Below are 11,288 nucleotides of genomic sequence, written 5' to 3'. Positions count from 1 at the left end.
GTTTTCCATATTCACCACTGTAATCCATATCTAGCCAGACTTAAAACACTTGGCTGTTATCACAATAAATATCTATGTCTAAATCACAGTTTCCCCTTTGATCTGCTGAAGGACTCACAAACAAACACCTTGGCGTGCCTCTCCAGCACTGAAAAGATGCTCTTTGATTACTTTATTTCTCTGCTAACTCATGTGTGCTGATGGGACATCACGGCGGCCTCAGCAGCTCAGATCTTAATAAATCCATCTCACTTGAAAGCATTTAGACCATTTTAATTTTATCTTCACTTAAAAATCCCCCCAAACAACCCACAGAAATGCATTTCCAATCCTTACGTTGAAATCTTATGAGATTTTGAAGACATTAGCTAGAACTGAACACAGCTTCGGGAAAGTCCTAGATTTTCCCAACATATTTCCAATGGCATCCAAGAGTTTGTGCAGTGTTTAGTTGCTCACACTCTTTCTGATTTACCTGAGACAAGAGTGGAATAAGCACTGAAGAAACACTGAGCAAGAAGCTCGGAAGTGGACTACAAAAGCTTACTGGAATTTGACAGGAGTATTTTGGTCTGTTAATTCATCTGGAAATTGATCAAAAGGTGGATTTCTGCTGATGAGGGTCTGGCTTCTAACAAGGAAGTCTCCCTGAGAGTATTCTGAAATGCCTGCTTTAGGTGAGTAACAAGGAACATAGTGTTCCACCCAGTACTCTCCAAGAGGCTGAGAATGTTCTTATTTTCCTGAAAACCAGCTGGCTCATCACAAACCAGCAGCACTTGAATGGACCAATCCTCTAGCCCCGCTTTATCTCAAATGTCCTGCTAGGTCAATTAGATTAAATACCCCAGCAATATTCACAGAGCAACCACTTTCAAGTACTGTTTGGCTTTTTGCTAATGAAAATAGCCCTTAACTGAACACGTGTCCAGAGAGCATTTTAATAAAGTTAAGAATCATGTGGGTGCTTTGGAAAATGCATAACTTACGTTTACACAAAACAGGACGGTTGTACCTGTAGCCTATACGTATTTCAGAGCTCTCTTATAGTTTTGGAAAATGCATAACTTACGTTTACACAAAGCAGGACAGTTGTCTTATACTGGTACCTGTAGCCTATGCGTATTTCAGAGCTCTCTTATAGCAAGAATCATGTGGGTGCTTTGGAAAATGCATAACTTACGTTTACACAAAACAGGACGGTTGTACCTGTAGCCTATACGTATTTCAGAGCTCTCTTATAGTAACTTAGAGTTTCTTTTTTATGTAGATGAGATGATCTGAAATGAATCTTATCCATGTTTTAATTTTCATGAAGACTTTAAAAATGAATTTTTTTTTTAAAGTCAGCAGCACCTAAGTGCAGTGATAGATAACTCAGTGGATGGTTTACTTAAGATTAATTTTTAAAAAAATTTTCTTTCCACAAAACTAGGCAGGAGTTGTGAAATTTTTCTGAGATGAATACTGTGTCATACATTAATGTTCTTACCCCAGGCCAGAAACGAGTAAGCTCCTTATATTCATAGTGCACACAGTAGACATTCTTCTGAATAATTAAAAGAACTGAGATTTTTTAGTTCCTATACAGACTTGCCTCTTTCATCTAGAAAACCCACTGCTGGAAGGCCTTAAGCTGCCCAAGGGAAGGTTTACTGTAATGTCGTACTGTGAAGTTCACCTGCACCTCTCCAGCTCCTCCTATATCGAGGAGACAAACTAGATTTACTCAGCCACAGCCACGGAGGGAGGGGAAATAATATGGGCCCACGCACTAACCAATCTTTCTAACACTGAAAACTCTTATTCATGAGGTCAAACTGGTTAACAAATGAGTATTCACTTGGAAATGAGTGTACAGATTAAATTTTTCTTTTCTTTTTTCTTTTTTTAAAAAAATCTTCCACCTGAATAAACCCCACTAAAACACGGCAGCAGTAGTAGTAGACATGGCCCACATACACTTTCAGCATTTCAGAGTATGTGATTGCCAGTGATTTAAAAAGTAGGACTATCCCACAACGTACATGCTGTTTTCTGCATTTGTTCAAAAATTCAGTTGTTATTTTTAACTGATACTGAAATGTTGAAAGGTATTCTAAAAATATTCTGCTGCTATCCCTGAATAAGACACTGTCATAAGAGATTGTTGTCACAGCCAGACAGAAACAAAGTAATTCTCATGTTTGAATGATTTGTTTTAAACCTATATTGTTTACATTATATAGCATTTTTTCCCCCCTGAAAGTATGCAGAAGAACATGACTCTTAAATATCGTTTCCTGTTGGAAAAGGAGAGCAACCCAATAATGATGGTGCTATGTTTTCACACTGAAATAGCTTTTTTCCCCTTTATTCTAGTTGCTTATCAACTAAAAACTCAAATAGACTAAATGGAAATACACTTAGTATTTACACCTCATCCTCAGGTGTATAATTTAGTTTTTCTTTGCACATCGAAAAAAGAGGGAAGGAGCACAGTATTTGGGGGAAGAGTTACGAGGGTGTTTCGGAGATGCTGCCACTGAAACACAGCGTGGCCGTCGCACTGCATTGCAGGTGGAATAAATGCTGGGAGCCGCTCCGCACGTTCGGATCACAGCAGGAGGTGGATGTGTTGCCTGGTCCGCATGTTGCAGGAAAAGCTCAGCGCCTCTGGAGTGACATCTCGAAGCTATCCGTTAATAACAGAACAACCATTCTTACTTCGCTGTTATGTTTTGCATGCAATAACTTTCCAGTCCATATTCACGTAAGACTGGAAGCCAGCACAACATTTCCGCTTCCTTCTCAGGAAACGAGAAGTACCTTCACTTTCCCCAATCTGTCTGTTAGTAAAGTACAGCTGCATCTTCACCTGACTACCAGGCAGAGCTGCAGTTTCAGAGAAAGTCATCAGAGCTCTCAAAACAGGACAGGTAGAACCTAATTCTCACAAATGCTACAGGAATCACTCAAGAGCCAGCAAAACAAGAATTACTTCCATGACTACGTGTCTGTAAAAGCTGGGTTTTCTCCACACCACCCATCAGATGCCAGATTTTTATGATGTCTTTCCGACACCTGCTGAAAATAATATGCCTTTTTGTTTCTGAAAGTAGAAAATATGTGATGGTGTTGCATTTTATCCTGACTGGCAGAATGCACACTCCTTAAACTTCACAGCTGTCACGGGCAGGTGGCCTGGCCTGTGACAAACCAAAGGCGAAGCAGACACCTCTTTTGTTTTCATTTTCTAACATTGCTTTCACCACCTTGGAAGTGGTAAAAATATTATCACCCAAGACGACAAGAACAAAATGGGAGGGAAATTAAGGACACAGACCTCATGCAAGTAAAGGAAAGACCATTTTTAAATCAAGAGAATCTGATTTCAGGCAAATTTGGAAACCACAGCAGATAAACGGTTGCCTTAAACTGGATGAGTCAAATACTTCATTTTGTTTTAAAGAAAAAAAATGTTGTATCGACTCAACTCTGAGCCCATACAGCATTGAAATGAATCCAAATCCATGATGCATTAGCAAGAAAAAGATTATGATGTCACCACAAGTATTATGAAGTCACTATTTCCAAAACATAAAAGCAGAAAAACAGTTTCAGAGGAATCAGGTGGGCCAAGTTAGGATTCTGTTCTTTTTTTCTTATTTTTCCTTTGAAAAATAATAGCTATGCAACATGCTCTCTTAGTGCTTGTTTTCTATATTGCTTATTAGTATCATATAAAGACTACATCAAATGGAATGATTAAAGGTTTTAAAACAAAGTAACTTGTTTGACTGAAATAAATCCGTGCATCTGGTTTTAATTTAATTTTTTTTTCTTACAGTAGTGCACTATTTTCATTTACTCATACCTCAGGGATTCAACTTTTTGCTTCTATCTTTACAGTCCTGGTAAAGTCATTATATGGTAAAAGGGGTGGGGTGAGGAAGATGAACAAATAATAGGTGAAGCTGCAGCAAATGGCACAAGGATACAGTCCCTTCCTGGAAAGAGGATTTTGTGGCGAACCATTTCTCCCATAATGCATCCCACAGACCATATATCCACTAGAACAGCAGAGGCAGGGAAGTGAAGAAGGAGGGAAAAAAAGCAAAGTTAACTATGGCATTTCACTCCTAAAGGAGGGGAAGAAGAGCAGGTTGATCAGAGCAGTACAGTTTGTTTTGTAGTTTTGTTGGGGTTTTTTCATGCCTCACCAAAAGCTAAAATAAATAAGTAAATAAGTAAAAGCTGTGTCAGTCAGCTCGACAGAAGTTAGTAACAACAGCGAAAAAGTCTAAAATCAACATTTTTGGGAAAAGCCCCAGAGCTAGCAAGCAAAGATCGAGTAACCCAGGCAAGGATGATCTGGCATAAATCCCACTTGCAGCCGGAGGGTTTCTAGGCTTTGTCCCACAGGACTGAGTCTCTCGGCAGCAGCACACACAGAGGCTCCACATGGAACTGCTCACGTGAGTAAAGGCTGTATAGATAAAAGCCATCCTTAAGGGTGATTTAAAGCTGCAGGATCTGTAACTATGCCATATTTATAGGGACCTCTCTATACGTATCTGTCTGTACCTACACACTGGCTGGAAAGAACCGGAGAGTGTGACCTGTGTGGACTCACTCTGCTTTTTACTGCATAGCTACTCAAAATAAATACTGAAACAAATGCTTTGCAGAACAAGTACCATCAAGACTAAACATTTCTTCTCTTCCTGATCCTACCTTCAGCTTTTAGATGCAATATGCATAGTTTTGTTATCTGCTTGACTTGGGTGGGTTTTTTCCTCTGTAAGTCTTTCAGGAAGAAAGGCTAGCTAGATAGTGACACACGGAAAGAAAAGACCCCTGTTCCATGTGGAGGAGAAAGAACTCCTTTCAAATTCTTTAAAAGACTATGCTGTTCCTCAGATTTGAATTCTCGTTCTGTGGCCATGTTTGACCTACACAACCAGTTTTCTCCTCTTTCTCTTCTGCCTTTTTATCTTTCAAAAGCAATCCAAAACAAACCGAAGAAACAAACAACTAATTTCTTGGTAAAACAAAATAAAGGTGAAATGTTCCATTTGGGAAAAGGAGGGTACAGGTATCAGGAGCATGGGACAGCAAGAGCATGCCTGAGGCAGTGGCAGAGTTTTCTTCACTGTGACAGTTTCAGGAACATCCACAGAAGTGTGGCAAACTGGTGATAATTATGCATCTTTAGCCAATAAAGTGCAGAAAGAAAATGAAAGCAGGGAACAGTTCTTGTGTACACAGTGTCCTTAGTCAGAGGAAAAAAGCAGTAGGGGACCTTCATAACGTGGCAGCATAGGCCAGAGCAGGGAAGCAAAGAACAACCCTTTCTGTTGACTTCCTTGGGAGCTGGATCAGTGCTTTCAAACAGAAGTGCTGCTCAGACAGCTGAGCTTCATTTTCAAATATTTTGGTTTTTTTCTCTGTTTATTTTTGCTTTGTACAAGTAACATGAGGTCGTTCATCTTGAGCCGAATTCATTGCCTGGGAAAGTCAAAGGAAGTCTCTGTGTTAACTTCAATGGGGATTTGATCAGGACTTTTCGATGCAGCAAATGTTCTTAGTACCTTCCCAGTTGTGCACTTCATCACAGAAGTGTGTCTGAATTTTCTTGGTGCAATTCTAATCATGTGAAAAGCAAATGCTTTCTCTGTCCGTTCAGGGACAGTAACAAAAACAATAGTAATAATCTACTAAATGTCTGGTGAGAAAAAAGAAGTAAAGGCAAAACAATTAATTTCACAACAGAAGGAACTCCGAATATTGACTAAGGAACTATCTAAAGCGTGCGGAGCCTTGTTCAAATTTCTAATGACACATCAAAAATATGAATTACAGAATAGTTTAAGGATGATTATTCCTTTTTCAGAAATTCTGTATGCTTCGACTCTGCTTGATAATTCTCTATTTTTTAGGCTTCCATATTAAAATGTGTGCTGTAAATTCACAAACATTACAAATAATTAATGCAGAGACTTGCTAATTTTGGAAGAGGTTGTGTGAGCATGTTCTTGCTTAAGTCATAGAATCAGCTTGCAAAATAAGCTGTACTGCCCGTTACAGGTTGCAGTTGGCTGTTAGTAAAAGTTCTCCCACATGTTAGCTAAACTTTTCAATGTAAATTAGGTAGAAGACTTCTTAATAAATTCCTGGTTTTGATGTTTGTTCTATTTGTCTCTGAAAACTGCCCTTGTCAAACTGTCAGGTGGTAGCTTTGGATGGCAGAACCCAAGACACAGTGGATTTCTCTGCGCTATGTTATATCCTTTCCTCCTTTCCTGCCTGGTCTGCCTGGCACTCAGATGCAATTCTTAGTTCTGTTACAAAATGAGTATCATTTATAAAGTTTTCCCTTCATCCTCTGCAAAATGTGAATTCTTCCTTACCTGTTTCTCTACAGTGAGCACCCCTACTTCCATTTCACAGTCTTTCCAGGGACCAAGAGTTATCCAGATCCCTCTGAACATTCATTCAGAGCAAAATTCTATTTACATCTAGGGAGATTACATAACAAATTAAATGCATTTTTTTAGCTTTAGCTTTTTCCTCTTCTCTCTAACTCTACTTTCCGTTAAAAAAAGACAAAGTGCAAAATTTATACCTAGATCTTGTCCACATGAAACCTGTCAGCAAAACCTCAGACTTTAGTTAAACATACCATTAAGACAGAAACGACTCCTGAAATTCAGATCTAGCTCTGGATTTGGAAAAAATCTGGAAAGGCTAGGATTCTGTATTTCAGCTTGTACCTCTTCTTCTTCCCCCCAACAATTCAGAAACCCAGACTCAAATTCAGAACTCATAACTCGTCCAGCGTTTCCAGTGATTCCCATACTGTTTCACAGCCACAGAAGCCAAAGACACCGTGGTCAGAAAGAGCTAATTGTATTTGTTAAGTTCAACCACAACTAAGAACAAGTTTCTCATTACTCTGCAATCCCACACTGATAAATTCACCAGCATGGCATCCCAAATACATTCTGTAGCTGCAGTACACAACAGTGAGAAACTGCTCTAAATGATGCGTCTTTGGAATTCAAGGTGTCATTTCCCGTGAACGTTTTATTTTTCTCCTCCTGGTGCCCCTTACAAATTACAACTGTAGAGACAGACCTTACACTTCAGGTCACGCTATGCTTGCTATGAAATTGCAGCCCTACCGTTCTCCTTGTAGCCCATTCCCAAGATGACCTCTGGTGCTCTGTAGTAACGTGTCACCACATATGGAGTCATCATGAAGCTAGTGCCTGCAGTCCTGGCCAGTCCAAAATCCAAAATCTTCAATGTGCAGTCAGATTTTACCACAATATTACTTGGTTTTAAATCCTGCAAAAGATAGTGAAAAGACGTAAGACTGTGCTGCCAGGCACAGCTGTCATATGGACTGATATTTTAGGTCACCCATTGGTGTACGGTCTGTGACTTCGGGCTCCGGTTCGCAGAAGGGCTACTGCTACAATATCATACGCTGCTTGAAGTTTTAAATCAAAGGCCGCTTACCCTGTGAATAATGCCTGCAGAGTGAAGATGCTTGATACCACAGAGCATTTGGTACAGTAGGTAAGACATTCGCTCATGGTCTAGTTCCATCTGAATGACTTGGCACAGATTGGCATCCATTAGCTCCATTACCAGGTAACTGAATGAAAAAGTAAAGTCATAGCGTTATTGTCTGTGTTGAAGAGGAACCACAGCATCATCTCAAACAAGTTACAATGCCTTTTCTTGCTTCAAAATCCACTTTATTTCTCTCGACTGGCAGTAACACAGGGAGGAGATTTGGCCCACTCACAAAGGTACCACTGCGATGGTACCACCATCTCACTGCAGAGACACCATTTTTTTTTTTGCATACCAGTCAAACAGGTGGATTGCTGGCCTTTTCTTGATTCATTCCCCATGACAGAGACTGTACCCTACAGGGGCAAACAGGCAGAACAACTCTGAAACATGCAGAAAACCTAAAAGCCACAGGTACCAAACGACACAACTGCTTGGTCTTTGACCATTATGAGAAATGGCTGCCATGGTACCTGTAAGAATCTGAGAGTAGTAGAGATGACTGAGAGGCTAAAAAATGCATCTCCATGTGAAATGTCTTAAAAATTCTCCTAAGATTGCATGACAGCACAATTCTCATTACAGCTAATTAGTCTTGTGCTTGTGATAAATAAGCTTCACTGACAGCCTCTGTAGGACATTAATCCAATCCCCTTTAGTGGTAAGTTAATACGTTAAACACAGTTCGTTTCCTATGAGACATCTCACAAGCACAGCCGATTCACAGCTGTAACATCACATTGAAGCCCTCTGAAACTTCAGGGAAGACACTAGTTCTCCATTTCAATGTAAGCCGCATGCCTTGTCTTCTCTCCAGCACTAATTACCTCCTCTGCTCCGCACAAGTCTACAGTGACAATATTATGCTGAACTTTCACATACTAAAATCAGAACAGCAGTCACCTGACTTCAGCCATTGTTAACTGTCTGTTATCGCTACTGATATTAGAGTACAGAATAGGAACACATTTCCATCAATGTTTACAGAATACGGGAAAGACTGAAAGATAAAAGGAGTACAACTATCTAAAACACTGAATATTTAAAGTTTCCTTCAGGGCAGGTTTGTACTAGGCATAGTAGGGCTTGTGCAACAGGACAATGTTCAGCAGAGATGCTAATTGTCCTCTACACCTAGCACTAGTTCCCCAGGCAAGTATTTTTAAGCAGTCAAATACCGTATGAAAACAAATATGCAATGAGGAAACATTTCACATCTGTCTCTTTTACAGGAAATTGTTTCAGAATGAAGGGCCAAAAGCTCACCTATGTCAGGGTATCACATAACAAACGGAATTTCCCAAGCAAACTAGTAACACAAAACCAGGTCCTTTAAACTACTCATACTCCTTCCTCTGCATGTGAGGGCAAATGCAAACTCACTAACCCTTTCAAGAAGAGTCACCAGCTGGCTTTGCACACTATTACAGTGCTGAAGAAACCCGGTATCTGGCACCTTTTAAGTGTCAAAAGTACTCTTGATATGGGAATGCAGAATATCTGTCTCCCATGCTGTAGACTACATATGGTCTTTTTTTAGAGGTGCTCATAATCTTTGTAGTTTGCGGAGTTGTTGTGTTCAAGGTATACTCTAATGACCCACAGATCTCAAAAGGTTTACTTTAATTACTGCCTTTGTTACTTACACATCCTGGAACTCCTCCAGGGATTTCTGTGGTGTGAAGACATTTAATAAACTGATAATCTGAAAAGCAAAGTAAGACAAAAGGATGAAGAGAAGTAATAAATGTAAGCAGTTTTGAAGTGCGTGTTAAAGGATAAACTCTGGTTTTTCCCTGCTCAGTTTGCACTAACACTTCTCTCTTCATGGATCAGTAAAAAGTCAGCAAGATTCAAAATAAAATACTGCAGATCTCTAAGAGTTCTTCTAGGTGCACTTGAAATGGTTTCTGAGAGAAGTATTAGCGATGATCAGTGACAAACCAAAATGCTAAGAACAAGACATTTGAACAAAGGTGAGACTTCTGAATTTTGAAGTTACAGGTTCAACAACCAACTTCAACTCAATCTAGCGTAGTAGTCCTTGGGCTACAGCCAGAAATTTCTTATTTAAAAATAAACAGAAGACCTTCCTTTTCTCTGACATGGCCTCGATTCCTTTGAGTGCCCATACACACACACTCTGACATGAATTCCATCATGAGAGAGAATGCTTTCTAGTAGAAGCACTTTAAAATCATAGACACATTCTGCTCAAAGACATCTTGAATATTGAAAAGCCTTTTTTACTTGTTTTTAAAATGGGCTGTACTGCTGAAAGACACTCGTAAGAATGTGTGAAACAGCTTAGAGGAAAACTGTGACCTCAGGGATCTGAATTTTCCATGCTTTCCTTCTGTGCAGGCAACAGAGTTAGAAGATATCAGAACAGTCACCATGAAAACAATATCTGAATGTCTCCCTCCCTGCCTCCATCACCTCTCTAGGCTTTCTAACAGAAATAGTTCAATATTCTTTCTGTCTATTCCACATATTGTAAGTGATTACTGCCTTCACACAGATGCCTTTAAAATCCTCTCCTTCCTTTACACTTCTCTGTACAGACAGATTAAAACTCTGACTCAACCAGTGCGGTGCAGTTATCAGCTATTATACAGCATTTTTACCATTACATACTTCAAATTAATACCACTCCTGCTGCCCTGTGCTCTTTCCAGTCCATTAGAAATATGAAATCATTCCATTAGAATGATTGGAAATAATTTCGTTAAATTCAATTAGAATGATCAGTTAGAAATCATTCTCCCACCTACAGGGAGAAGTACTCATCCCTACATTTTCAAAGCCTCATGCATTGGTCTGACTGAGGGTAGTTTCCATCCAAGTCGACAGAGAAAAGACAGGTACAGCCCTGACCAACACAGTGGAAATGTGAGAAGTCAATGCCCAGAAGTGAGGCAGAGAAAACTACAGGGGACAAGCACTGCTATTTGCCATTTTAGAGTCAGTCCTTTTTGTTTCCATGCCAATTTGTGATTGAGACTAAGTGTCAAATTTCACCTTACATTATGGCTTTAGAAAAGTGCTTTTGGTTCTTGATTTTCTTCAGCAGTTTTGCAGCAACCTTCACCATGATGACCCCTCATCTTACGCAATCTATAGAATGCATCTACATGGGTTGATTTCAGACAAAGTCCAGAACAAGGAGCGACACTTGTGCATGGGTGCTCCAACTCAAGAGACATTGCTTTTGAGTCACAAATCCCAGTAACGAGAGGACGGAGGCAGGATCCCAACAACCACTTATGCTTTTCTGGATAAGGAGTTGACAAGAGCGTATTCTACTCTCTTCCTTTCCATCATTTTAACCCTACTAGCAGCAACCCCATTTGGCCTAGTCTTTAAATAAGCACATGGAAGATCCTCACTCTCGCACGTTGGCATATGGTACAAGAAAGACTGTAGCCCTTGAGCATAATTTACTTTTCATTTCTTCTGTTTTAAAAAGTCACCCAACAAAACAATTTTCTTTCTCATAAACCAATACACATACCACTTCTCCAGTTACCTTCTGAAAACTTACATTTTTATGATTCACACACTTCATGAGGACTAGCTCCCTGTAAGCTCGCTTGGCATGAGTTTGGTTCTGAAATGGTCTGCTGAGCTTCTTAATGGCCACGTTTCTGTCAAGGACAGCATCATATGCAGCACTGCAGGAATTACAAACACAGGGGATATGCATCTTAGAGGATATCCGG

The 11,288-nt window shown here is 39.8% G+C and overlaps 1 protein-coding gene across 2 annotated transcripts in view; it reads right to left on the bottom strand.

Annotated features, from left to right (window-relative positions):
• Positions 1–11,235, bottom strand: part of LOC104495861 (mitogen-activated protein kinase 10) — a 52,313-nt gene extending 41,078 nt beyond the window's left edge. The window contains exons 1-5 of one of the 2 annotated variants that reach the window (XM_010138897.1): positions 11,111–11,235; positions 9,213–9,271; positions 7,507–7,645; positions 7,167–7,332; positions 3,981–4,052 (exon numbers count right to left, since the gene is read on the bottom strand). In XM_010138897.1, coding sequence (XP_010137199.1) covers positions 3,981–4,052; positions 7,167–7,332; positions 7,507–7,645; positions 9,213–9,271; positions 11,111–11,134 — 460 coding nt within the window. In that variant the 5' untranslated portion in view covers positions 11,135–11,235. The remainder of the gene's footprint in view (positions 1–3,980; positions 4,053–7,166; positions 7,333–7,506; positions 7,646–9,212; positions 9,272–11,110) is intronic. The other variant, XM_010138898.1, reaches the window with a different exon arrangement.
• Positions 11,236–11,288: the final 53 nt, after the last annotated feature.

This window comes from Buceros rhinoceros, unplaced genomic scaffold, assembly GCF_000710305.1.
Source record: "Buceros rhinoceros silvestris isolate BGI_N320 unplaced genomic scaffold, ASM71030v1 scaffold11416, whole genome shotgun sequence".
Lineage (NCBI taxonomy): Eukaryota > Metazoa > Chordata > Aves > Bucerotiformes > Bucerotidae > Buceros > Buceros rhinoceros.
Note: the sequence above shows the minus strand (reverse complement) of the source record. Positions and strands in the feature narration are given on the sequence as shown.